The 25,796-nt window shown below is 38.5% G+C and overlaps 1 protein-coding gene across 2 annotated transcripts in view; it reads left to right on the forward strand.

The window, feature by feature from the left end:
- Positions 1 to 25,796, forward strand: part of ALS2 (alsin Rho guanine nucleotide exchange factor ALS2) — a 69,040-nt gene that overhangs the window by 17,587 nt on the left and 25,657 nt on the right. For both annotated transcript variants that reach the window (XM_050750787.1, XM_050750788.1), the window contains exons 7-18: positions 2,193 to 2,270; positions 5,253 to 5,435; positions 7,545 to 7,716; positions 10,147 to 10,327; positions 13,574 to 13,639; positions 18,873 to 19,035; positions 23,124 to 23,255; positions 23,665 to 23,793; positions 24,224 to 24,294; positions 24,718 to 24,784; positions 25,129 to 25,331; positions 25,446 to 25,511. In XM_050750787.1, coding sequence (XP_050606744.1) covers positions 2,193 to 2,270; positions 5,253 to 5,435; positions 7,545 to 7,716; positions 10,147 to 10,327; positions 13,574 to 13,639; positions 18,873 to 19,035; positions 23,124 to 23,255; positions 23,665 to 23,793; positions 24,224 to 24,294; positions 24,718 to 24,784; positions 25,129 to 25,331; positions 25,446 to 25,511 — 1,511 coding nt within the window. The remainder of the gene's footprint in view (positions 1 to 2,192; positions 2,271 to 5,252; positions 5,436 to 7,544; positions 7,717 to 10,146; positions 10,328 to 13,573; positions 13,640 to 18,872; positions 19,036 to 23,123; positions 23,256 to 23,664; positions 23,794 to 24,223; positions 24,295 to 24,717; positions 24,785 to 25,128; positions 25,332 to 25,445; positions 25,512 to 25,796) is intronic.

Genomic DNA, 25,796 nt, shown 5'->3' on the forward strand with positions numbered 1-25,796 from the left:
CAACAGAAATATGCCTATAGGCTAGAAATAATCTCAAGTATATATGAGAATTTAAGATATAAAAGTGGGGGTTTCAATTCAGTTGGGAAAACAAGACTTGAGTATCCGGTAAATGTAGTAAATGTTTACTGACTTCATATCTGTAGGAGAAAACTAAGATGGCTATACATATTCCAGTTCTAGGTGTATTAGTGATGTCATTAAAAACTAGAACTGTGAGTGTGTGTGTGTGTGAACAAATTAAGATGACTCTTTTAGGCATAGAAAAGGACATAACATCAAAACTGGAAATTAGAAAGTAAGATATGTTTGTCAACATGATGATTCAACAGTCCCGAACAGCAATGAAAACAGTGTAAACAAAATGAAAATACGTAACAAACTGGGTAAAAATATCTGCAACATATGTGATAAAGTGTTGCTACACTTAAATATAAAGGAACAATTGTCAAAGGATAAAAATTGTCAAAAGGATATTTATATTTTAGTCATGAAAGAAGTAGAAATGGCCAGCAATAAATGAAAAGATGATCAATTAGCAAATACGTTTAAAGTAAAAAACAACAGTACATTGTTTTTCTCACCTATGAGATTAACATATGCAAACCTAAGGATTGCCTTTAATGCTGAGCATTGATTAGAATGTGGGACAAAGTGTGCATGCAGCGCAGGCAGGAATGTAAATTGGACCTTGCTGGAAGACTGTTTGTCAGTATGTATCAAAAATCAGAATGGCATAGTCTTTGCCTAGGAATTTATCCTAAGCAAATAGATACATGAATATATGTATTCAAGGATTTTTCCTATCCTTTTTAATATTAAAGAATTGGAGGCTGGGTGTGGTGGTTTACACCTGTAATCCCAGCACTTTGGGAGATTGAAGTGGGCAGATCACCTGAGGTCAGGAGTTCAAGACCAGCCTGGCCAACATAGTGAGACCCCCCATCTCTACTAAAAATACAAAAGTTAGCTGGGCATGATGACGGGCGCCTGTAATCCTAGCTACTTGGAATACTGAGGTAGGAGAATTGCTTGAATCTGGGAGGTGGAGGTTGCAGTGAGCTGAGATCGCGCCATTGCACTCCAGGCTGGGTGACAAGAATGAGACTGTTTCCCAAAAAAAAAGGAATTGGAAAGAACTTAATTCAATAGATAATTTGTTAAAGTATATGACAGTAGAGTTCTAGACAGTTATTAAAAATGATGTTGCAGATCTATACTTATTGATGTACAGAAAAGTAGGTGCCACCAAGTGGTTGATCAGTGATTTTCACTTTATTTCTATTTTTATTTTTGTACTGTCACAGTCTTGTACAATGACCATGAATTACTTTCATAATCAGAATAAACAAACATTTTAACTAAACATAGTTATTGTAATCTTGTTTCTTTTGTCTGTAGTGACGTGCAGGTACTTGTGTTTCTCTTACAGCAACTCTTCATGTATGAAAGGTTTTCTGTTCATTCCATAGTACTTTTATCTACAGGGTAGGAAATCATGATTACTTTTCCTCTATATCACTTAACGTTTTTATTGCTGTCTCTAAAAGAGGCAGTATACGATAATTCCTGGGATTAAATCCCGCCTCTTACATATGAATTTGTGACCACGTGTAAATTAATTAACCTCTCTGGGTTTCCTTATTATTTATTTATTTATTTTTGTTAGGATAGTTGTGAGAATGAATCATCGATTAACATACAGAAAGTGTTAAGAACAATGTCTGGCAGTTAGTAAGCACTGAAAAGTGTTAGTTATTGTTATTATTGACTCTTCAACTCTGTGTCTTTTTTTTTTTTTTTTGAGACCAAGTTTTGCTCATGTTGCCTAGGCTGGAATGCAATGATGCAGTGGCGCAATCTCGGCTCACTGCAACCTCTGCCTGCCTGGTTCAAGCAATTCTCCTGCCTCAGCCTCCCAAGTAGCTGGGATTACAGGCATGCACCACCACACCTGGCTAATTTTTGGACTCTGTGTCTTCTTATGTAGCAAGACTCTATTTGCCCATTATCTCTGGTCTTGTTTAAAAATGAATTTCCTTAATATCTGTTAAAGAGTAAAAGACTAACATAAGTAATTTATGTATAATTGTTGGTATTTGTATATATATGTTAATTATTATAAAGGTTCAGAGTTGATGTGCAAAATCAGATTCACAACTCTTAGCTACTTTTCTGTGTTTTTTTGATAGGTTTACTCATGGGGTAGCAATACCTTTGGTCAACTTGGGCATTCCGATTTTCCAACAACAGTTCCTCGTCTTGCAAAGGTACTTTTGTGAACTTGATAGCAACTTATTCCACAATTCTTAAATGTAACCTTATATTTCTCTATTTCTTACTTTAAAAAATCAGGGGAATTTCATATGTACAACCTAAATTTGTTTTGGTTTTCTTAAGAAAAGTTTTAAAAACAGGAAGCCACATGTTTTCAAGCTAAATGTTTGCTTTTTATATGTTTATATTTCTTAGCTTCAACTGTTCATTAAATATTCATAGTTCCTTTGTTTTTTAAGTAAAAAAATGAAAAAGTACTTTCTTTTAAAACATGTTTCTAGGACTCTGCTGTTTTCTCAGTGTTACCAGATAATGTCTATTCTGAATTCTCCATTGTTTGACTTTTACATAACATTATTTGGTGGTGTAATTTTGTGTGGGCATTTTAAAATAACATGCAGAGTAGTAAAACCTTTTTTGGTAAGCCTTTTCACTTTCTGTAGTAAAGCTAAAAGTAGAGGTGATTTTTTTTTTTTTTAACTGTTAGATGGATTGGTTTTAGTTTATGTAATGCTATTGAGAGACTGGTAGCTTCTAGTCCCTTTGAAGCAGTTCTGTAATGTGTTTCTCCACCTTGTTTTCCGCCTCATCGCCCTGAGGAAATACCAAATTCTCATCAGTTGTATTGGTTCCTTAAACAAGAGTTTTAGGGCTTTTTGGTAGAGATGCCCACCATGTGACGGAATGGAATATGGAGGTCATAGATATGTAGTTGGATCCTGGTATCTCCCCTATCCCAAGATATGCTCCCTCTGGAGTAATGGAGATTAAAGAAGGGCAATTACATCAATTTCAGGAATACGCTTTGAATGTAAGTGACAGTTAAAATATATTCCAGTAATTCATATATGCATTGTGCACTGTGCATCTGTCACTATTTAAGACTTTTACATGCTGGCTTTCCTTTTGGTGAACTTAATTTTACTGGGATGAAAAGGTTTAATAAAACATTAGGGAACAATGATCACTTCTAGCTCCGATCTGAAATGTTTTCAGTATAAAACATCTTAGTAGTAAGCTATTCAGTTTCTGATACATTATCACAAAAATATTGCAAATCATTGTTCCTTGTTTTTTGTTTGATTAAAGTGTGCACTTATTCATACTAAGGAAAGCTTTGTAATGTAGCATGGAGACCTGAAAATCAAACTCCTTTTTAACATTTTAGAGTCAGACAAGAGAATAGTTTGTTACAAGATTTTAGTTTCATAACTCTTCAACACCATTATGAGCTTGGTTTCTTTATTTGAGGAACGCTGAGAAAAACTTTTGAAGTCATCCTGATTAATCTGTGAGAATTAAAAGTGAAGGCAGAGTGAGATTTGAATTAGTTTTGAGGCTAGGAAGAAGACTCACTCCTCCTGCAAAAAATGTAATGCATCCTTTGCAAAATGAATGGGAAGTCCGTTATTTGGATAGCCTGAATTTGAGAGCATAATGTCATGCCAGAAGAAGACTGCTATAAAATTAGTAGTAGACACACACACGCACACAAAATCACCTGTGATTTAGAGCCTAGCTAGATACTAAGGATCGAATAGATTAAGGTTATTTGTTCATCAGTCCAGGAGTCAGTGCTGAAACTATCTAAACACAAAGGATCTAACAGATTAGAGAGTGTATTTGTGTGGGTTTGTGTGTGTGTGTGTGTGTGTGTGTTGTTTTATCTGTCAGTCTAGGAGCTGAAGCTGGGTCCAGAGGTTAGGGGCAGTAGTTTTTGCAGTAACGCACTTTCTCCAAATGAAATCTTATGAGGAATCCCATACATAAAGCCCACAAATGAGGAACTACTTTGGTTAAGGATGGAGTGGGGGCCTGGAGCCCTGGCACCTGCCTTTGCATGGTGGCTACTGAATCACTTTGTGGAATCCCAAGGTTTAAAATTACTGATTTAAAGGCAGTGGTTCTCAAACTTTTGCATACATCAGAATCACCTGTGGAGTGCTTGTTAAAACAGAGTGCTGGGCTGGGCGCGGTGGCTCACGCCTGTAATCCCAGCACCTTGGGAGGCCGAGGCAGGCGGATCAGGAGGTCAGGAGATCGAGACCATCCTGCCTAATATGGTGAAACCCTGTCTCTACTAAAAATACAAATATTAGCTGGGCGTGGTGGTGGGCTCCTGTAGTCCCAGCTACTCGGGAGGCTGAGGCAGGAGAATGGCGTAAACCCGGGAGGCAGAGCTTGCAGTGAGCTGAGATCACGCCACTGTACTCTAGCTTGGGCGAAAGAGTGAGACTCCATTTCAAAAAAACAAAAACAAAAAAACAGAGTGCTGGACTCTATTCCCCATTCCCCTTCCCCCAGTAGCTCTGGGGCCTGGGAATTTGTGTTTCTGACATGTTCCCAGGTGATGGCTGCTGCTGCTGCTGCAAAGACCACTCAGAACCACTGGTCTAAGGTATCCCTGTAGATGGGCTTGTCAGGGGCTCTGCCTGTTTTAACATCCTGGGAGTAGGCACAGTAAAGTCACATAGGACCAGTAGAGTTCCAAGTGGGAAAACTGAATTTTCTCCCAAGAGTGTAGTTGGCCAGAATAGAATTTAGCCTTATTAGATTTTCTTTTACCTCAATTTTTGTGCACACAGCCAAATGTGGAAAGACAAAGGTATGTCCTAATTGTCACTTCTAGAGTAGGGCTCTGGAAGTTTCTGGGTCTCTTCATTATAATACAGTCTGTGCAGACTTCCAAAAGTAACAATAAAAAATTAGATGAGTGGTTTTTCCTTTTTAAATTCCAATTTTTCAGATTTTTATAAAAACAGTTCTAAATTTAAAAGCTGAACAAGGGATTCCGTCTTACTCCTGCACCTGCTGCTCTGCATTTGATTGGGCAAATTGCTGGGTGAGTTTGCTCTCAGATATGACTGACTTTGCACCATGCTTATTTAAGCAACCTAACATTTCAGTTTCTGTGGATCTGAAGTTCTCTCTGATTGCCTTTATCTTAGACAGACACTATCTTTCTGTCGTTGCAGATAAGCAGTGAAAATGGAGTCTGGAGCGTAGCCGCAGGCCAGGATTATTCCCTGTTTTTAGTGGATACAGAAGACTTCCAGCCTGGGTTATATTACAGTGGCCGACAGGACCCTACAGAAGGTGACAACCTTCCAGAGAATCACAGTGGTTCTAAGACTCCAGTACTTCTCTCCTGTAGTAAGGTGAACAGGAATTGGATCCTAAGGCCCACATTCAGTAACACATGAGAAGTCTTTTTTGTTTTTATTTGTATGTATGCGTAATTATTAGTAAGCATCTCTAACTACCTTATTTAAAATTGCAAACTCCTTTTATTCCCCCTTCATTCCTTATCTTTTCTCTCCTTATTCTCTCCAGAGGGCCTATCACCATCGAACACACTATATAATTAATTATTTTGTCTATTGTCTGCCCTCCTTACTGTAATGTAAGATTCAGAAGGGTAGGGATTTTAGGCTATCTCATTCACTGCTGTAGCCTCATAGTACATACTTTATAAACATTTGTTGAATTAACACCCTCATGTAGGAATATTGGAAAATACATTTTACTGTGAAGTTTCCTGACTACAGCCATAGAACCCTCGAGGTGAATCAGAACAGAAATAGAGTAGTTGAATTTCTAACTGTAAGTGGGAAGTAACAATGCAAGAGCCTGAGATAGGCTCATGGCAGACCGTGAAAGACCCGACAGACAACCAGCAGTGTTCTGTTTTCCCCTGCTTCACTTCTCTGCCTCTAATTTAATTAATTTATTTTTTGAGACTGAGTCTTGCTCTGTTGCCCAGGCTGGAGTGCAGTGACGCAGTCTTGGCCCATTGCAACCTCTGCCTCCTGGGTTCAAGTAATTCTCCTGCCTCAGCCTCCCAAGTAGCTGAGATTACAGGTGCCCACCACCACGCCCAGCTAATTTTTGCATTTTTAGTAGAGACAGCGTTTCACCATGTTGCCCAGGCTGGTCTTGAACTCCTGACCTCAAGTGATCTTCCTGCCTCAGCCTCCGTAAGTGCTGGGATTACAGGCCTGAGCCACCTTGCTTGGCCTTAATTTTATTTCCTACTGTTTACCTACTGTTTATCCCCTTTTCATTTGATCTGCTTTCCTACTCTGTTTTCCTTTCTTCTTTTTCATAAACTGAAACCACTGGCTTATTTCTAGGTTTCCTTTTCCCCATAAAGTGACATGTTGCAGGGAAATTAACCCCCAAAACTAGTATATTCTAGGGTTTCTTATTTTTATTGAGTAAAATAGCATATTGACTTTTTTATTTTATTTTTTTTTTTAGTCTTTGTGTTTGTTTTTCTAGCTAGTAAGTTACGAATGCGTGGGAACAAGATCTTTCTTGCTAAAGGTAACACTGGGACTGAGTACAATGGCTCATCCCTATAATCACAGAACTTTGGGAGGCTGAGACTGCAGGATCACTTGAGGCCAGGAGTTCAAGACCAGCCTGGGCAACATAGCAAGACCCTGTCTCTACCAAAACAAAAAAATATTTAAAAATTAAAGGCAACATTGGCCAAGATGTGTCTGTAGTTGCTGGTCCTGGCGTTACATTCCCCATGAATGATTTCACAGTCTAGATAAAGGATCAAATGGGCCGATGAAAGGAATGAAGAGCTCTCGTGTGTGTCTTTGGTTACCATGGGATGTTAATAGTGCATTGGGTCTGTAACTTGCCTGCCTGATTTAATGGGATATGTGAATAAAGACATGGAATGTTTTTTATACAGTGGTATCTTGGGTAAATGACAAAAAGTCCCCTTTTAAGAAAATCTCGTTTCATTGTACAAAAGGCAGGTTAATTTTTGAATCCTAGATATTTTAATATATAGCATAGAGATTCTCCCTGATCTCGTTAATCTTATTTTACTCAGAAAGGGGTCCTGAGACATATATCCCTATCATTTGGATCTTTATATATCCAGGGTGTCTGTTTCCAAACACTTGTAATGTGAAATGAAAGGTATCTTGGAGATAATTGAAAGTAGGTGTATATAGTTATGTATAGATCCAGATATGCATATATAACAATGATGCACTGATGAACCAGCTCTAAAAAAAAAGAAGCAACCCCCCACCCCCCACCCCGCCAAATAAAACCCTAGTCTGTAGTGCTTGCAAATTTTCACTGTGGCCAATTTTCAAGCTGCCAATGGTTTAATTACTTGCTTGCAAATTTTCTGAATATTTAAGTTAGCTCTTGTCAGCTGATATAAGCCAGCTTCGGTATACCAAATTACTAACATAATTATATGTTATATTTAATCCTTTTATTTTCTTCTGTTTCAGCTTGGATATATAAGCAGAGTGACAGCAGGAAAAGATAGCTATCTAGCCTTGGTGGATAAAAACATTATGGGGTATATTGCCAGTCTCCACGAGTTAGCTACTACAGAAAGACGATTCTATTCAAAACTAAGTGATATCAAATCTCAGATTCTCAGGCCTCTTCTCAGTTTAGGTAAGTTGCAACCCCCTCTCTCCCACCACTAAATCATCAGGTCTTTATCTCTTCTTCCTATATCACAAATAATGAAAACCTGTTAGTTTATGGTTTACTTCTTTCTATCCACTGTCTTTGTGTGTGTGTGTGTACACAGGTAGTCAACAATTTATAAACTGTTTCCAATTTGTCAATAGCCTCACTGCCCCTGCCCTGTCCTGCCACTCCCAGAGCTCCCTCGGCTTGCAGAAGTAGAAAAATGGAACTTTTAGGATATTCATGGCAGAGGAGCAAAAACAACTTTGGGAAAGTTGACCCTACATAAAGTTAGACTTCCAAACAACACTTCTGCCCCTGCTGGTCCTAAGAGATCTTCCAGTATACTATCTGAATTTTTTGTTTTCCTCATTATAGTTCTTAGAATTATATCAAGTAGAGATTTATTTGGATTTACAGGTAGTCTCTTAAAATTGTGGATAACTATAAGAGTGTTAAAGATCTTATCCAGCTGGGCATGGTGGCTCACACCTGTAATCCCAGCACTCTGGGAGGCTGAGGAGGGCAGATCACAAGGTCAGGAGTTTGAGACCAGCCTGGCCAACATGGTGAAACCCCATCTCTACTAAAAATTCAAAAATTAGCCAGGCACAGTGGCAGGCGCCTGTAATCCCAGCTACTCAGGAGGCTGAGGTAGGAGAATTGCTTGAATCCAGAAGGTGGAGGTTGCAGTGACCTGAAATTGTACCACTGCCATCCAGCGTGGGTGACAGAGCAACACTCCATCTCGGGGGGAAAAAAGATCTTATCCCTCAGCATGAGTTGATTAAATCTGATTCTTTTTCTTAGCTATGCCCAGCTACAAAGAGATTGGAAGTGAGGGGGTAATACAGAGGGAATGGGTTACAATAGTACTAGATGGGATGCCCCTGTCCAGATATACTGGGTACCTGGGGTTTCTGGGAGAATAGAAAGGAATGCAGAATGGAAGTTGAGGGAACTGTTGCAGATAAACTTTTCCTATTTCAAATTTTTTTTCTGGGCTTGGCCCTACAGTCAGAAAACCGAGAGGAAGTTTTCTTTCTCTTTCTCTGTCCTGCACTCCTTGCCCCCTGTGTTGATCCAGAATTCAGGCTAATACTCAATACATCACTTTTGCCACGTTGAGGACATTGTCTTTCTAGTGCAGGTCAGCCCATTGTTTCTTTTCTTTTCTTTTTTTTTTTTTTTGAGAAGAGTCTTGCTCTGTCACCCAGGCTGGAGTGCAGTGGCATAATCTCGGCTCACTGCAACCTTCGCCTCTTGGGTTCAAGCGATTCTTGTGCCTCAGCCACCTGAGTAGCTGGGACTACAGGTGTGCACCACCACACTTGCTAATTTTTGTATTTTTAGTAGAGACGGGGTTTTGCCCTGTTTCCCAGGCTGGTCTTGAACTCCTGGCCTCAAGTGATCTGCCTGCATTGGCCTCCCAAAGTGCTGGGATTACAGGTGTGAGCCACCGTGCCCGGCCTGCCCATTGTTTCTAGTGGAAAAACATCTTTTCAAACAACTAATTTACAGTCTTTGTGAATATAATCCCTTTGTAAGCTGAGGACGGTCTGCATTTGTGTTTTTGTTTTTATTACCTTCTGCCTTTTAAGTGTTGTGGAGTCTCTGTTCTATAAATTCCCCTCCTCTAGGTAGGCTGAACACTCCAGAACTTTGCCAAGGGAAAGGAAGCAATCTAAGCTGGAAGCTTCCTGGATTGCTCTGAAAGGAAAGTTAAATCTGCCTCTCTCCTGTCCTGGTTGCTGATTTCTTTGTTGGTCTTCCCAGTCTAGTTTCCTAATTGCTTGGAAAGAAGTGCTAGAAATGAAGACTTTTAGACAGGCAAAAAGCAAATAGTATCCTGGTGCCCTCTCTGAAATTCAGAGCATCCTCGGCAGTCCAGTGTTTGGATTGCCTTTTCTGCACTGATCGGTTGGGCTTGTCAAAGAGGCAAGTGGAGCAGAAGTCAGAACAAAAAAGCTGAAAATCTTAACAAAGATATAACACCCCAAGTGAGTTTAATTCCTGACTGTCATTAATCAGTGACTTAAATTAGATAATTGACTTCCCTTCTCTTGGCTTCAGATGACTTATCTTCAAAATGACCAGAGAGTTGCATTAGCTCAATGGTTCTCAAATTTGGCTCATCTTTAAAATCACCTGGAGAGTCTTTTTTAACAGAAAAAGCCATCCTGGAATCTATAAGGTTCCTGTGAATGTGTTTTTAACAAGTTCCTCAAAGTACTGGTTACTGTGATCTTTGAGGTTGCTTTAATACTGTAATCATTTGGGTTCCTTAGTTGAGAGCACATGGCAAGAGGTTAAGTAGTCTTAGAGGAATTCATAATCATAATCATATGATCGTAATAAAGTGATCGGTTTTCAGTTTATGTTGTTGTCATCATCATCATTATTTTGTTATAGAAAATTTGGGCACTACAACTACAGTCCAGCTGTTGCAGGAGGTGGCTAGCCGATTCAGCAAGCTGTGTTACCTCATTGGTCAACATGGAGCCTCACTGAGCAGCTTCCTTCATGGGGTAAAGGAAGCCAGGAGTTTGGTCATCCTGAAGCATGCAAGTCTCTTCTTGGATAGTTATACAGAGCAAGTATCCAGTCCCGTGTCATGTTCAATCTCTGCAGGGTTATTCTGCCAAGGAGAACAGCTCCTTAATCAGAAGAGACTAGATTAGGGAGAGTGATATAAGGTAATAGAAATTGCAAAGCAGTTATTTTAATCTTAAGCCAACTATAGTTCTGGATTGCTAAAATTTAGTCTTCTCTAAGTGAAAAAAAAGGTTTAAAAAATGAATTATCATGTTTTCTTCTATATTCTAGCAGAGTGATAGCATAATTTACATAAAATGTACTATTATAAGTGGTTCTTTAGGAAACAATTTTGTTTACTTAACTAAATTGTACTAAAACTTGAAGCAATTAGTAACTAAACAAATTATTTTAAGACCAACTGCTGACTGTAAGTATGGAGCTGTTCTGATGTCTGCTTTTTACTTTTGTGTAAATGGAAGTTTTAAAAGATCCAACTATTTTTAACTCGAAGATGTTTTTTCTTAATAAAACCTAGAATAGTTATTCAAGGTTCTTTGCATGTTTTTCAAGTAAAATATCCCAAGTGTACTTGAAAATGTAACTTAAAATGTTTCTTACCTTTTCTTAACTTGTATTTTGATATGATGATGTGAGACATAATTTAAGTGTTATTTTAATGTATGTTAGGTTATGCTTTGATCTGAAGTATGTATAGGTTTTGTTCTCTATTCATTCACACCTCAACCATCCAGCAAACACTGAGTGCCCACTCAGTGCCAGGCATTTGCGGGGAGCTCCAAGCCCACAGCAGCACAGCATGGGGCCTGCGAAAAGCACCAGCCCTCACGGAGTTCATGTTTTGTTGGTGTTTTGATTATTTATAACATAAATAACATGTGTCTATTACTGAAAACTGCACAAATAAAGATAATCAAGTATCACCCATAATCCTACCACCAGAACTAACCACTGTTTATCTTCTTAGTGTATTTCCTTTCCAACCTATGTAATATGTGCAGATAGTTGGATGCTATTTTAATTCTAAGCAAAATTGAAAATATTTGAAGCTGTTGTCTAAGAGGAAATATCCTGGTTTGAGTCTTTTAACACATCATCTTTCAGAAATGAAAAATAAAAATAATAGAACTTACTACTAGTTTTCTTTTTTAAAACTAGGTTTTGTTGTTTTTGTGATTCCAGCTTTTACTGGTATAATTTTCATTTTTTGACTGGAATTCATCTCATAATACTTCTACTTCAATTCTTTTTCTTCTCTGGTACTTTAGGCCTTATGCTTAAAAATGCTTTTGTTTAGATATTTTGGGCTTTTTTTTAACATAACGTTTTATTCCTATAGATGGGGCAAGTAAAATATTTGGGTTTATGTATGAATCTTTCAAATTATTTTTATAATAAATTTAAAGTTACTAGCCGGGCGCGGTGGCTCACGCCTGTAATCCCAGCACTTTGGGAGGCCGAGGCGGGCGGATCACAAGGTCAGGAGATCGAGACCACGGTGAAACCCCGTCTCTACTAAAAATACAAAAAATTAGCCGGGCGCGGTTGTGGGCGCCTGTAGTCCCAGCTACTCGGGAGGCTGAGGCAGGAGAATGGCGTGAACCCGGGAGGCGGAGCTTGCAGTGAGCCGAGATCGCGCCACTGCACTCCAGCCTGGGCGACAGAGCGAGACTCCGTCTCAAAAAAAATAAAAAATAAAAAAATAAAGTTATTGAAGCCTGGAGTGCAGTGGCACCATTACAGCTCACTGCAGCCTTGACCTCCCAGGCTCAAGTGATTCTCCCACCTCAGCCTCCCAAGAAGCTGGGACTACGGGTGCATGCCAGCATGTCCAGCTAAATTTTTTTATTTTTTGTAGAGACAGGGGTCTCACTATGTTGCCCAAGCTGGTCTCAAACTCCTGGGTGTAAGTTATCCTCCTGCCTTAGCCTCCCAAAGTGTTAGGATTGCAAGTGTGAGCCACTGTGCCTGGCCAAAATTATTTTTAATTGTGATAAAATACACATCACATAAAATTAACCATTATAACCATATTTAATTGTACAGTACTGTGGGCTAATTTTAGTAGGAGTTTCCCTTCTTCCTCAAAGTCAGTTGATTCCCTTTGCCAGCCCAGGTGTGTACAAGAAATGTACAAGGCTCAAAGCAGTATAACTAGACTTGTTCTTTAGCAGTATATCAATATTTAATCAACATTCTCTAACACTGACTCAACCACTTTTAACATATTTTCTTACCTTCACTGTCATTTCTTTCTTTCTTCTTTCTTTTTTTTTTGAGCTGGAGTTTCGCTCTTGTTGCCCAGGCTGGAGTGCAATGGCACGGTCTTGGCTCACCACAACCTCCGCCTCCCAGGTTCAAGTGATTCTCCTGCCTCAGCCTCCCAAGTAGCAGGGATTACAGGCGCCCGCCACCGCGCCCAGCTACTTTTTGTAGTTTTAGTAGAGACAGGGTTTCACCATGTTGGCCAGGCTGGTCTCAAACTCCCGACCTCAGGTAATTCACCTGCCTCGGCCTCCCACAGTGCTGAGATTATAGGAGTGAGCCACCGCCCCCGGCCTTCACTGTCATTTCTTAATTGGGAAACCTGAAGTGAAGATTAGAGAAAATTTTCATTCAAAATTCAACTATTTTAATTATGTTTTCTCAAGTATGTTAATTAAGTTACCACATAATAGATATTATTTGGTAGATACCAAGTAAATTACTGCATTTTCTGCATAGCTTTAGGTGTTTTTAAAATTTCCTTTTCTATTACCATCTTTTTTTTTTTTTTTTTTTGGAGACAGAGTCTTACCCTGTCGCCCAGGCTGTGCAATGTTGGAATCACAGCTCACTGCAGCCTCAACCTCCCAGGCTCAATGGATCCTCCCACCTCAGCCTCTCAAGTAGTTGAGACTACAGGCATGTGCCACCATGCCTAACTAATTTTTCTATTTTTTTTGTAGAGTCAGGTTTCCCCATGCTGCCCAGGTTGATCTCAAACTCCTAGGCCCAAGCGATCCTCCTGCCTTAGCCTCCCAAAGTGCTGGGATTACAGGCGTGAGCCAACGTGACCAGCCTTATATTACCATCTTTACTAAGCTGGAATTCCCCTACCCCTCCCTTTACCTCCATTATTGTAATTATTACACAACTTGCCCTTCACAAATGTTGACATCACAAAACTTCTGAAATTCGTTGGTGAAATAATCCAGAATTATCTATTCCAGGTATGTGTTTGGAAACTGAAGAACTAATTTACATTTCAGCTAACGTACATGTGTTTTCTTTTCTGCTCAAGGTATTGCACATCTATTACAAATTTCCTGGTTATGGGAGGATTCCAGCTTCTTGCTAAGCCTGCCATGTAAGCAAACCCACACCTTCCAGTTGTTTTCTCAACCAAAGATCATGTTTTATAGTGCTCTGTGTTTTCAAGTGCCCAGGGAAAGCTTTGACTTCATCATTTTACCAAACAAATCAAAATATAAACTTTGAGTAAGTCTTACAAAGGACAGGTACTATTAACCGCTGGTTATCATTGTAAGTCGTATGCCATTGAAAAAGCACTGAATGAATAGGCTCAGGTTCTGGGTCCTTCCGTGCTATCCCTGAGACTTTGGACAACTCTCTTTACTTCAGTAGGCCTAGTGTTTTCTCATCTGAAAAATGGTAATGTTCTCTTTCACTGGAGAGGAACAAATAATGTATGTGCTGATACACAGAAAAAAGTGTTTGCGCAGATAGAAAGTATTTGCATTTAGCTTCTGGGTAAATAATTTAAAAGCTCCTTACACAAGGCAATAATCCCAAACGGATAGTTTCTCAACAAGTGTTGACCCAGCAACAAAGCCAAGGTTTTAAAAAAATCTGTATTTAACTTTTTTTCTCTTTTTAAAATAGAAGAGATAGGGTCTCACTGTGTTACCCAGGCTGGTTAGGAACTCCTGGGCTCAAGTGGTTCTCCTGTCTCGGCCTCCCAAAGTGCTGGGATTACAGGCATGCACCACTGTGCCAGGCCAAAAATTCTGTATTTTAATAGAAAATACTTTAAATATGTACTCATCACCCAGATTTAGCAGATGTTAATGTTTTACGTTTGCTTTTTTTTTTTTTTTTTTTTTTTTTTTTTTGAGACAGAGTCTCGCTCTGTCATCCAGGCTGGAGTGCAGTGGCACAATCTTGGCTCACTGCAACATCTGCCTCCTGGGTTCAAGCAATTCTCCTGCCTCAGCCTCCCGAGTAGCTGGGACTACAGGTGTGCACCACCACACCCAACTAATTTTTGTATTTTTAGTAGAGACGGAGTTTCACCATGTTGGCCAAACTGGTCTGGAACTCCTGACCTCAAGTGATTCACCCATCTTGGCCTCCAAAAGTACCGGGCTTACAGGTGTGAGCCACCACGCCCAGCCCCGTGTTTCCTTTTGATCTTTTATCCTGATAGAAGGAATGCTAACCATCTCATCTCATTTCTAGTTTTAATGGGAATACTTTTAATATTTCACTATTAAAAATGATTACTTTAGATTTTTGGTAGATACAATTTATAGGGTTAAAAAGCCCCTATTTCTAAAAGTTGTAGAGGAAGCGATTTTTATAATGTTAAATATCTCTGCGTTTCCAAATTCCAAAATTCAGTAATCTATGTATTAATTTTTTAATACATTACTGAATTAAATTTGCTTATACAGTTGTCTCTTAGTACCCATGAGGGATTGAGTCCAGGACCTCCCAAAGGAAACCAAAATTCAAGGATGTTCGAGTCCCTGATATAAAATGGCTTAGTATTTGCATATAACCTGTGCACATCCTTTCATATATGTTAAATCATCTCTAGATTACTTATAACATCTAATAAAATATAAATGCTATATAAATTGTTATATGGTATTGTTTAGGAATTAATGACAAAAAAGTGGTAGAGACATAATTTTTTTATGAAATATTTTTGGTCTGAGGTTGTTGAATCCACAGATTTGGAACTCACAGATATGGAGGAGCTTTTTCTCCTTTTCTGTTTCCTGGAAGTTCGTAGTTTATATGAAGTAGGAATTATTTGTACTTTGAAGATTTAGTAAAATTCATCTGTAAAAATAATCTGGGCTTCATGGGGACATTTGCTGTAGGGAGTTTTTACTGATTTAATGAATAGGTATTTTCAGGTCTTTATTTCTTTTTATGGCTTTTGTTATTTATATTTCTCTGGAAAATTGTTCATTGCACCCGTGTTTTAAAGTTTATTGGCATAATGTTCAAGTCTTAAGATGATTACACCAGAATAACTGTAGTTGTACCCCCTATTTTTCATTCTTATGATTTTTGGGCCTTTTATCTTTTTTATCTTTATCAGTCTTGTCAGCAGTTTACTACTTTTTTAATTAATTTTTTCAAAAATTAGGGAATCATTTCTTTCCCTTTTAAAAAATTTCATTAATTTCTGTTTTTTATTTCCTTCTTTCTTTTTGTTCACCTGTTAACTTCTTACAACTTCGAGTTTAGCACTTGGTTCATTCATTTTTCAAATTTAAAATTTTTCTAATGTAGCCATCTAAGGCTACAAATTTCCCTCTAATTGTTGCTTTAGCTGAATCTCACAAGTCTTGATACGTTTTGTTTTTATAGTCATTCAGTTCTAAATATTTTTGGATGTATTTTTCTAACTTCCATTATGAATCCTTGGACTTACACACTTGTTGATTTCCAAAATATAGGAGTTTGGCCTTTATTTTTTAAAATGACAGGTTCAAGAATATGTCTTTAACCTTGTGTAGTAACTTTAAAATTCTTGATCTTAATACATCACCATTTTCCATTCTTTTACTTTCAGCCTGTCTACATTGTTTTGGTATATTTCTTATAAGGAGCAAATGGATAGACTTATTGTTTGTTGTTATTGTTGTTGTTTACATTTGAGAACTTCTGGTTTTGACAAGTTTAGATTTGTAATTACTGATTTTATATTTACTATTTTAAATCTCATTATTATAATGACTAAAATAGCTTAGTTAACCTATAATGTTGGTGAAATGCTGAATCATAGCCAAAGAAAATAGGAGAAAATGGGGTTGTACCCAAACCTATAATTAAATGGAGCAGAGAGAAAATGCAATAGTTATTTTTCAAATAGTAATGCTTAAAGAAAAACAAGTTTAATTACAGGAAGATGCAAAAGATAGATGAAGACTTGTGACAATTTAAATGGAAAGCTTCTGGGCTTCCTGAAGGGCTACAGCAATTACTGACCCTGGTTCCTTATTCTGCTGCTGTTGACCTTCCTCTAGTATTTCTGAGTCAGATTCACATTACCGAACAACTGACCTTGTTAGAACAGGAAAATGAGATGACATAAGTTGAAAGCCTCTTGCCTTTTGCACAGCACCATGCCCAGAGCCTGGGTTTTACATAGTTAAAGGCAGCACTGACAACTTTTTCCCATTTCTATTTACAAAGTCAATAGTTAAAATTACCTTAAAGATTTCATTTTCAGAGGAGAGTTTGAGAATATCTAGAGCACAGCTAGGGTGCCCACATGGCTGTTAGTGGATCTTGGATGATGATGTGCAAGCACTTATCATTCATCTGATTTATCACTCAGCTGCTCACATCAGGCTTGCCTGGTGGTTTGATTATTATGCAAGTTTTTTTTCTTAACTGTGATAAAATATATGTAATGTCATATTTATTTTAATCTTAATTGTACACTAATATGTGTGCAATTGAGGGGCATCAAATACATTCACAGTATTGTATAACCATCACTATTTTTTCATTATCCCCAAGAAAAACTGAGTGCATGTTAAATAATAACTCCTCCCATACTGTCTCCCCCTGTCTACCTGGCTCTGGTAACCTCTATTCTACTTCCTCTCTGTATGAGTTTGCCCAGTCTAGGTACCTTATATGAGTCGAATCATGTATTTATTTGCCCTTCTGTGTCTGGCTTATTTCTTTAAGCATAGTATTTTTAAGGTTCATTCATGTTGTAGCATACGTCAAAATTTCATTCTGTTTTATGGCTGAATAATATTCTCTTATATGTACACACTACTACATTTTATCAATCAGTTCATCTGCTGATGGACACTTAGGTTGTTTCTACCTTTAATATTTTTATTTTAAAAATCTGAGTAAAAAGTATAGACCTTGCCATATAAGGAAAAAGTAATATTGCCACTATTAGATTAAAAAGTCCCTAGAAAAGATAAGCTGATCAGAGATGATTTCTGGTTCAGATTTCTTAGGAGTGTAGCTTGTCCTCTTTCAGGGAAGACTGTAGGTAAGGACATGAGTGAGTCCTGGAAAGTAGTGGAGTTCACAAGAGTTGGAACATTTCTGGTCTGCTGTAGACTGGGTACTGGGTATTGAGGAGAAATAAGGTCCAAGGGAGTTTGTGTTCACTATATCTTACCTCCGCCTCTCAGGAGCAGGTCAAAGCAGAACACTTGTATAGAATTAAATAAGTCCTCAGCTGGTCTCTGCAGTAGAACATGGAGAACAAAGTAAGAACATTAGCACAAGCCAAACATAAATAAAATCTGGGCACTCTATCTAAGATCTTTTGTTGTTGTTGTTGTTGTTGAGACAAGCTGGTCACCCAGGCTGGTGTGCAGTGGCACAACCACGGCTCACTACAGCCTCAACTTCCTGTGCTCAAATGATCCTCCTGCCTCAGCCGCCTGAGTAGCTGGGACTACAGGTGTACACTTCCATGCCTGGCTAATTTTTGTATTTTTTGTGGAGACAGGGGTTCGTTACGTTGCTCAGGCTGGTCTCAAACTCCTGGGCTCAAGCTATCCACCCACCTTGGCATCCCAAAGTGCTGGGATTACAGGTGTGAACCACTGCACCCAGCTCACCAACTCTTACTGCTTTACCATTAAGTATTTTGGTTTGGTGAGCTAAGCCTTAATGGGTTATTGATCAGCATTAAAATTTGGAATAAAATTTTAACGATGAATTTATAAAAAACTGAATATTAAAAACTAATTTTTGGCTTCAGTTTGAAATGCTTTTGAAGATCTCAGCATTGAAATCGTCACATATAATCATCTTTATTGTTTCTTGTTAACTGTAATACTAGTTCTTTCAGCTTTTTATTACTTTCCTATAATAAACTCATAATTGAAGGAAAAAAGAAGAAATTAGAAGTGTTTTAATATCCACACTAATTCTGTTGGAGCAAGGAGCTTCGCTTTTCTTCCAGTGTTTCTATTTAGCACAGCTGCCTAGAGCAATTAGTCATGCCATTTATTGCTGTGACTTTTGGCTTTGAAATTAACAGGTAATGGTGTCAGCTGGTCTCTGATTATTCACCTTAAATTGTGGGATGCATGATTCATTTCCTGGAACATAGGCACAAGCCTGTGATTAACCATTTGTATTGCTACCATTTGCTACTTTTTATACTTAAAAAATCCTATCTTATAGATAGGGAAATTCTTTTAATTATATCTGGCTTATTTCATTGTATTTCTACTTTCATAGCAGCTAAAAAATGTGCATTCTGAAAGGTACTTTCTAGTGAAATGTTTTATTTAATATCATGCATATTACCAATTCAAAAAGGATTAACTAATTTTGTTTTCCTCTGCCTCTAGTGATTTCCTAAATAAAAACCAAGAGCTGTTGCAAGATTTATCAGAAGTGAATGATGAAAACACTCAGTTGATGGAAATACTGAATACTTTGTTTTTCTTGCCAATCAGACGACTTCATAATTATGCAAAAGTTTTGCTAAAGCTTGCTACTTGTTTTGAAGTGGTAAGCTCCCATGTATACCTCTTTGGACATTTGGAAAGCCAAGGATCATAGTTGTTTGTATGGATTATGCCACCACAAGATCTGGAACTCCAGTAATTTAATATTTACATGTGTCTAATTAAATTTAATTTTCTTCAGGGAAATGATAGAGGAAAGTATGACTGTAGATAAATTGAGTTTTCTGTGGATTCAGTTTCCTTTTAGGGCCTTATCAAGATGAATAAACTGTATTCATTTTATGAAACTTTGTCTAAAGTTGAGACTCTATCAGATGTTACTCACTCAGTAGTTGTCAAAATTTATTGGATGCATGCTGACTATCAGTTAAACAGAGCTCTTCAAAGCCCTGGTTTTCTGTATAAAGGCATACACCTGTAAGGCAGGGGTGTTAACTGACCTGGATTCATGCTAGACTTTATACCAGGTGTTTAGGTTACCTTAGCAAATGCTGAGAGGAATCAGTGTTACAGGATTTTCTCAAATGTTAACTAGTCCACTCCTATATAAAACTAGTTAGGTGGAATCCTAGGAAGTTAGCACCACACTAGGATATAGATGTATGTTAAAGCTGGTCCTGAGACATTCACCTTTCAAATACCATCGAAATGTGTGGTTTCATTTTGTTTCTACCCTGAAAGTCTCTAGATAAATTATAATGACTCCAAAGTCCCTTATAGATTTTTTTTTGTTGTTTGTTTGTTTGTTTGTTTTTGAGACAGAGTCTCATTCTGTCACTGGGGCTGGAGTGCAGTGGCGCAATCTTGGCTCACTGCAACCTCCACCTCCCAGGTTCAAGTAATTCTCATGCCTCAGCCTCCTGAGTAGCTGAGATTACAGGTATGTGCCATGACACTGGCTACTTTTTTTTTGTTTTTGTATTTTTAGTAGAGATGGGGTTTCACCATGTTGGCCAGGCTGGCCTCGAACTCCTGACCTCAAGTGATTGCCCTGCCTTGGCCTCCCAAAGTGCTGGGATTACAGGCATGAGCCAACATACTGGCCCCTTATAGGTTTAGAATCTTCTTAATCTCTGGGTCTGTCTCTTGATCTAAACAGATTTCACCCCTCAGAGTGACCCAGGAACTGATCGATGTAGGCTTTCTACAGTTGAGCCTACTGTGATCTTGTAGGTCTTTTCTTTAGTCTGATTTTGACTTTAAAACTAGACTAAAGAAAAGACCTACAAGATCTTTAAACTGATCTAGCTTTAGCTGTGAAGGTTTGACCTATCAAATATCCCAATGAGATACAACTTTCACCCCAATATGGCCTCAGTCAACAAAAAAGTTTCCTACCAGATCAGCTTAGAATTGTTCAGAGTCAGAGTTCAGTTTTCCTGGATGTAGCTTTCATGTGTTTTATATTTCCTTCCTGAAACACTCCCACTCCCATCCTCATTCTGGGACAAAAGTCATTTTATCATGAAAATAAAGCCCTCTTTGACTATATTGGTTCTCTTTCCCCTATCCATCTCTGAAGGATTATTTACTCTATTTTGCTAACACTTTCCATTATTCACTTCTCATGTTATATCAGTGGCCCTTATCCTCATCACAGGGGGTCAAAATCAACTGTGGAAGCTTTTTCAAAACAAACCTGCCCGTATTCCATCACTATACATTATAATTGAGTAAGTCTAAGGCACACCTTTGACATCGTGTGTGTGTACACATATATGTATTTTTTAAATGTCTCCATATAAAAATAATAATAATACTTAACATTTATTGAATGAATTCCATATGCCAGGCAGTGTTCTAAGCAAGTTATATGTATTCATTTAATCCCCGCATCAACTCGGTGAAGTAGGCATTATTATTATACCTATTTCATCATCAGCCTTTTACAGATGAGAGAATTGAGACACAGCTGAGAACTGGCAGAGCTACAATTCATATCCAGGCTCTGGTTCCAGAATCTGTTCTCTTAACCTACTTTTCTACATTGTCTTTTATGGTATATAGCCTGTTAACAAAACCACTGCATTATTCTGGTACATTTTTCTATCTTGTCTGCCTAATTATGGTACAAAGATCATGCCTTATTTTTTTTTCCCTAGCATTCTAGCAGAATGTTTCATATGTGGTAGATACTCATTAAATGTTTCTTAAGTGAATGGAAAAAATGAAAATGAGTGACTCTCACAATTGTGGCAAGTAAACTCATGAATGTGAGAGATCATCCTTCGATCTTACCTTCTGCTCCCTCACTACATGGCATAGCAGTTACACCCATCCCAGTAGTTGGTTCTCAAAGCTTGGTTTGCAGACCCCTGGGGCTTCCAAAGACCATTTCAAGAGGTTCACAAGGTCAAAACTATTTTCATGACACTACTAAGATATTTGCCTTTTCCACTGTGTTGTCATTTACATTGATAGTGCAGAAGTTAAGGTGGGTAAAACTGCTGGCTCCTTGGTAGGAATCAGGGCAGTGGCACCAGACTATACTAGTAGTCATTGCATTCTTCATTGCCATGCACTTGCAGTTAAAATACAATTTCACTTAAGAGTGTCCTATTACGTGTGGTGACGTGCAAAGTACATGTAAAGCAGTTCTGCTGCATGCTGAAGTGTGGTGGTTTTTCAAGAAAAAGCATGATTGTGATTGTTGAGTTGAGAGCTCCTGTTGAAATAAATGGGTTGCTTTTTTTTTTTTTTCTTTCAACTTGAAAGGACAATTGACAGATAAACTGATTTTTCAGATTTGGATATTGGCAGATATTTTCTCAGAAATGAGTAAATGAACCTGTCACTTCAAAGGGAACAAATGATAGTATTTGTTGCCAATCATAAAATCTCAACTTTTAAGCAAAAATTAGAATGTTAGAGATGAATCTACCACTGTGAGTGTGACAGTTTCCTGATACTTAGGACTTTATCTCATGAGATTGGTGGTTCTATGATCCTGTGATTTTTGATGTTGTAGAAGAAAGATGTCAACATTTGGAAAATCTGCATAATTCAGTCAACCAGTATTTTCTATATGTCCAATCCACAATCATAGATGGTACAAAGTCATAGATGGTAAAATACCCATTCAAAGAGCGCGATGAACCCCTGGATTTTAACATCTCAGCGTACAAAAAGCTCATGGCTGTGGTTTTAGATTCCACATTGCAGCTCTCTTTAAGAATCTACCACTTAGCAAGTTTTAATGTAGTATCAAAGGAAAATATCCACATTCATTTGAAATGGCTATTAAAATGCTTCTCTCTATTCCAGGTATATACCTTTATAAGACCAGATTTTCTTCATAGGTTTTAACCAAACAACATATAACACAGTAAATGCAGAAGCTGATATAAAAGTCCAGCTGTCATTTCTAAAGCCAGATAATAAAGAGATTAGAAAAAATGTGGACCATTGCCATTTTTCTCACTAAAAACTTTTTTTTTTTTTTTTTTTTGAGACGGAGTCTTGCTGTGTTGCTCAGGCTGGAGTGCGCATCTCAGCTCACTGCAAGCTCCGCCTCCTGGGTTCACGCCATTCTCCTGCCTAAGCCTCCCAAGTAGCTGGGACTACAGGTGCCCGCCAGCACGCCCGGCTAATTTTTTGTATTTTTAGCAGAAACAGAGTTTCACTCTTAGCCAGGATGGTCTTGATCCCCTGACCTCATGATCCGCCAGCCTCGGCCTCCCGAAGTGCTGAGATTATAGGCGTGAGCCACTGAGCCCTGCCACTAAAAAAGTTTTGTAAGTGAATTAATAAAAGCTTTTGACATTTCTTAATTTTATGTTCTAATATGGTAAATATTAATAGATACAGTCCACATAAGAAAAATAAAGGGATCCCGAGACCAAAACATTTGAGAACTCCTGCCCTATCCTGGGGTCTCTGCTGCTCTCCTCAGTAACTGCCGGGTTTTGTCTCTCTCCCCTGAATTATTCCCCTATTTCATATGTATTTTTATGTAGTAGAATTTTTCTAAAACCAGTCTCCTTTTCCCAGTCTCCTGCAATGTGCTACTTATGCTCTTGGGCCAAATTTTCCCCTACATTTAATGCTATATATCTAAAGCAGACTGAGGCTACAGATTCTGGATAATGATTTTATGTTCTTTTTTTTTCCTCTTTAATTTTTGCCCTGTAGGCATCTCCAGAATATCAGAAACTGCAGGATTCCAGTTCCTGTTATGAGTGTCTTGCTCTCCATCTCGGCAGGAAGAGGAAGGAAGCAGAATACACACTGGGCTTCTGGAAGACCTTCCCCGGAAAAATGACGGTAAGCCATGCCAGTTGTCATTTGTTACCCTAGCAAACAGCAACTGTTTCGATAACAATTGATATCATTTTCTCTGTTCCTCACTTGTTTATGGCAATAACATTTTAATGACCCCTTTCCTAAAATGTCTAAGGACCATACCAATGGGTACTCTAAATACCTTCTCTCATTTCTAGAAATCCTCTCTGAAGACTTCCTCACCTTTAGTTTGTTTTTGTCTTCTTTTTAATCTCCTTTGAGCTCTGATTTTGTGAAGTGGTTAGATCCCATATAAATTTAGTTTTTACACCACGCTAAGCTATGACCAACAAATTCCCTTAAACGTGATTTGTGTCTGTTTTATTTTCTCTTTACATGTTAAAATGATTTTGATTGTTTCACTTAGTATTATATTTGTCTTTAATTCCAGGACTCCTTGAGGAAGCCAGAGCGTCGACTGCTGTGTGAGAGCAGTAACCGAGCCCTGTCTCTGCAGCATGCTGGGAGGTTTTCTGTGAATTGGTTCATTCTCTTTAATGATGCACTGGTCCATGCCCAGGTAGGCTGGATTCCTCACCTTAAAAGAATCCCTGAAAGGTGGAATCCTATCCTTTTTAACTGTACTATCAGTTTATGTTCAAAACTAGTGTGAGTTTACTGAAACTGTTGCCTGAAAGAGACTGTTCAGCTACAGCATGGATTTGTGTATGCACTGGATTTCAGAGAACTTCTGAAGTTTCCAGCTTGAGAATGAGTGGCAGCCATGTGAAAGGGGCCCTGCAGCAGAGATGGCAAGGCCCTTTGGGTTAGCTGTGTTATGGGGACAATGTGGCAGAATTGGTGGCACCTGCATGGACTTAACTATTTCAAGGGGTTGTGCAGCAGCGACTGCAGGACCCATGTGGGTTAATGACATGAAGGGGATATGGGCAGAGACCCCAAGGTCTACATGGGCTTTCATAAAAGTGCCTCCATGTTCTCTGTTTCAGTTCTCCACACACCATGTTTTCCCTCTGGCCACGCTGTGGGCAGAGCCACTGTCTGAAGAAGCTGGTGGTGTGTAAGTGTGTCCCCCCTCCCCACTCTACCCCGTCCAAGTCTGTTACCCTTGCTTCCTTAAATGTGAAAAAAGGCTCAGGAGGACTTGGGAGACAGTCTCCCCATTCTGCATAACGAGACCCACCTCCCAGCACATTAGACAGTAAAGTAGTCTATTGATAATAAAATGGCCTGTTGCAAAGATCATGGCAAATCACCATCAGGTGATGAAAAGGCATCTTCATTGCACACATCCCCATCGTTCAACACAGAGCAGAGAATTCTTTGTTCTTTCCACCATGGTGGGACCCAAAACCAAACAAGCGTTTACATTAATTGACTTCTGCTCCTCTTGAAATAAAGAGGTTGCTTTTCAAATTTGAGGATTGATACTGTAACGACAGGTTGTTAAACCTACTGGTATTTGTCCTTGTGAACGTTTTAGGAATGGCTTAAAGATAACCACACCTGAGGAGCAGTTCACTCTCATTTCATCTACACCCCAGGAAAAGGTTAGTCCATTATAGTATTTGCTTTCAATCTTCACCCTGGCTCTTTCTGCCTCTTGTGTAATAAAGAAGAAATATAAATTGTTCTTGCTTGACTAATGATGTACAGTTCTTCTGATAAATCTTCATTAAGCCAAAACTATAGTTTCTTGGTTTTGTTTTTTTTTTAATGTGACTCAATTTTAAACATATAGCAGAGAAATCCAAGAGCCAGTCAATATTACTCTATTAATAGGAAAAGCATGGGACGCAAATAATTTATTCACACCAAAGAAAACTAACAGGATGTAAAGCAATGCTTGATGAATTGTTGCCTTAAGCTTATTGACATTACTTTTTGCTCCTAGACAAAGTGGCTGCGAGCTATAAGCCAAGCTGTAGATCAGGCTTTGAGAGGGATGTCTGATCTTCCCGCTTATGGAAGTGGTAGCAGTGTTCAGAGACAGGAACCACCCATTTCACGCAGTGCCAAATATACTTTCTACAAAGATCCTCGCCTAAAGGATGCCACCTATGATGGACGCTGGCTTTCAGGGAAGCCTCATGGCAGGTGAAAATGTTGAAGATTTATACCTGGGGTGAGGATGATCATCACGTGATAGAAAAAGTATTGATTACCTGAAATATTAGTTGACATGCATTATTCTTTGCTTACGCATTCCAGAGGGGTTTTGAAGTGGCCTGATGGAAAGATGTATTCTGGCATGTTCAGGAATGGCTTGGAAGATGGGTAAGAAAATTCTGTAAAATATGATAGTAAATTCAAGTTCAGTAAGGTCATAAATTATGTTATTTTGTATGCAGAGCTGCTTTTCAAACAAATAGTAGATTTTTGTTGTTATTTTTCAGAAATGCACATGTATGATCATGAAGAGAGCCAGGAGTGAGGGGTACAGCCTCTGATTTACCTAGACTGGGTCATTTTCCTTGATAGCTGTGTGACCTCAAATTACACAGCCTTCCATCTGTTAAAATGGGGCTATGTTTTCTATAATTTCTGAGTTGTGAAGACTGA

This window comes from Macaca thibetana, chromosome 12, assembly GCF_024542745.1.
Source record: "Macaca thibetana thibetana isolate TM-01 chromosome 12, ASM2454274v1, whole genome shotgun sequence".
In the NCBI taxonomy this organism is placed as follows: domain Eukaryota; kingdom Metazoa; phylum Chordata; class Mammalia; order Primates; family Cercopithecidae; genus Macaca; species Macaca thibetana.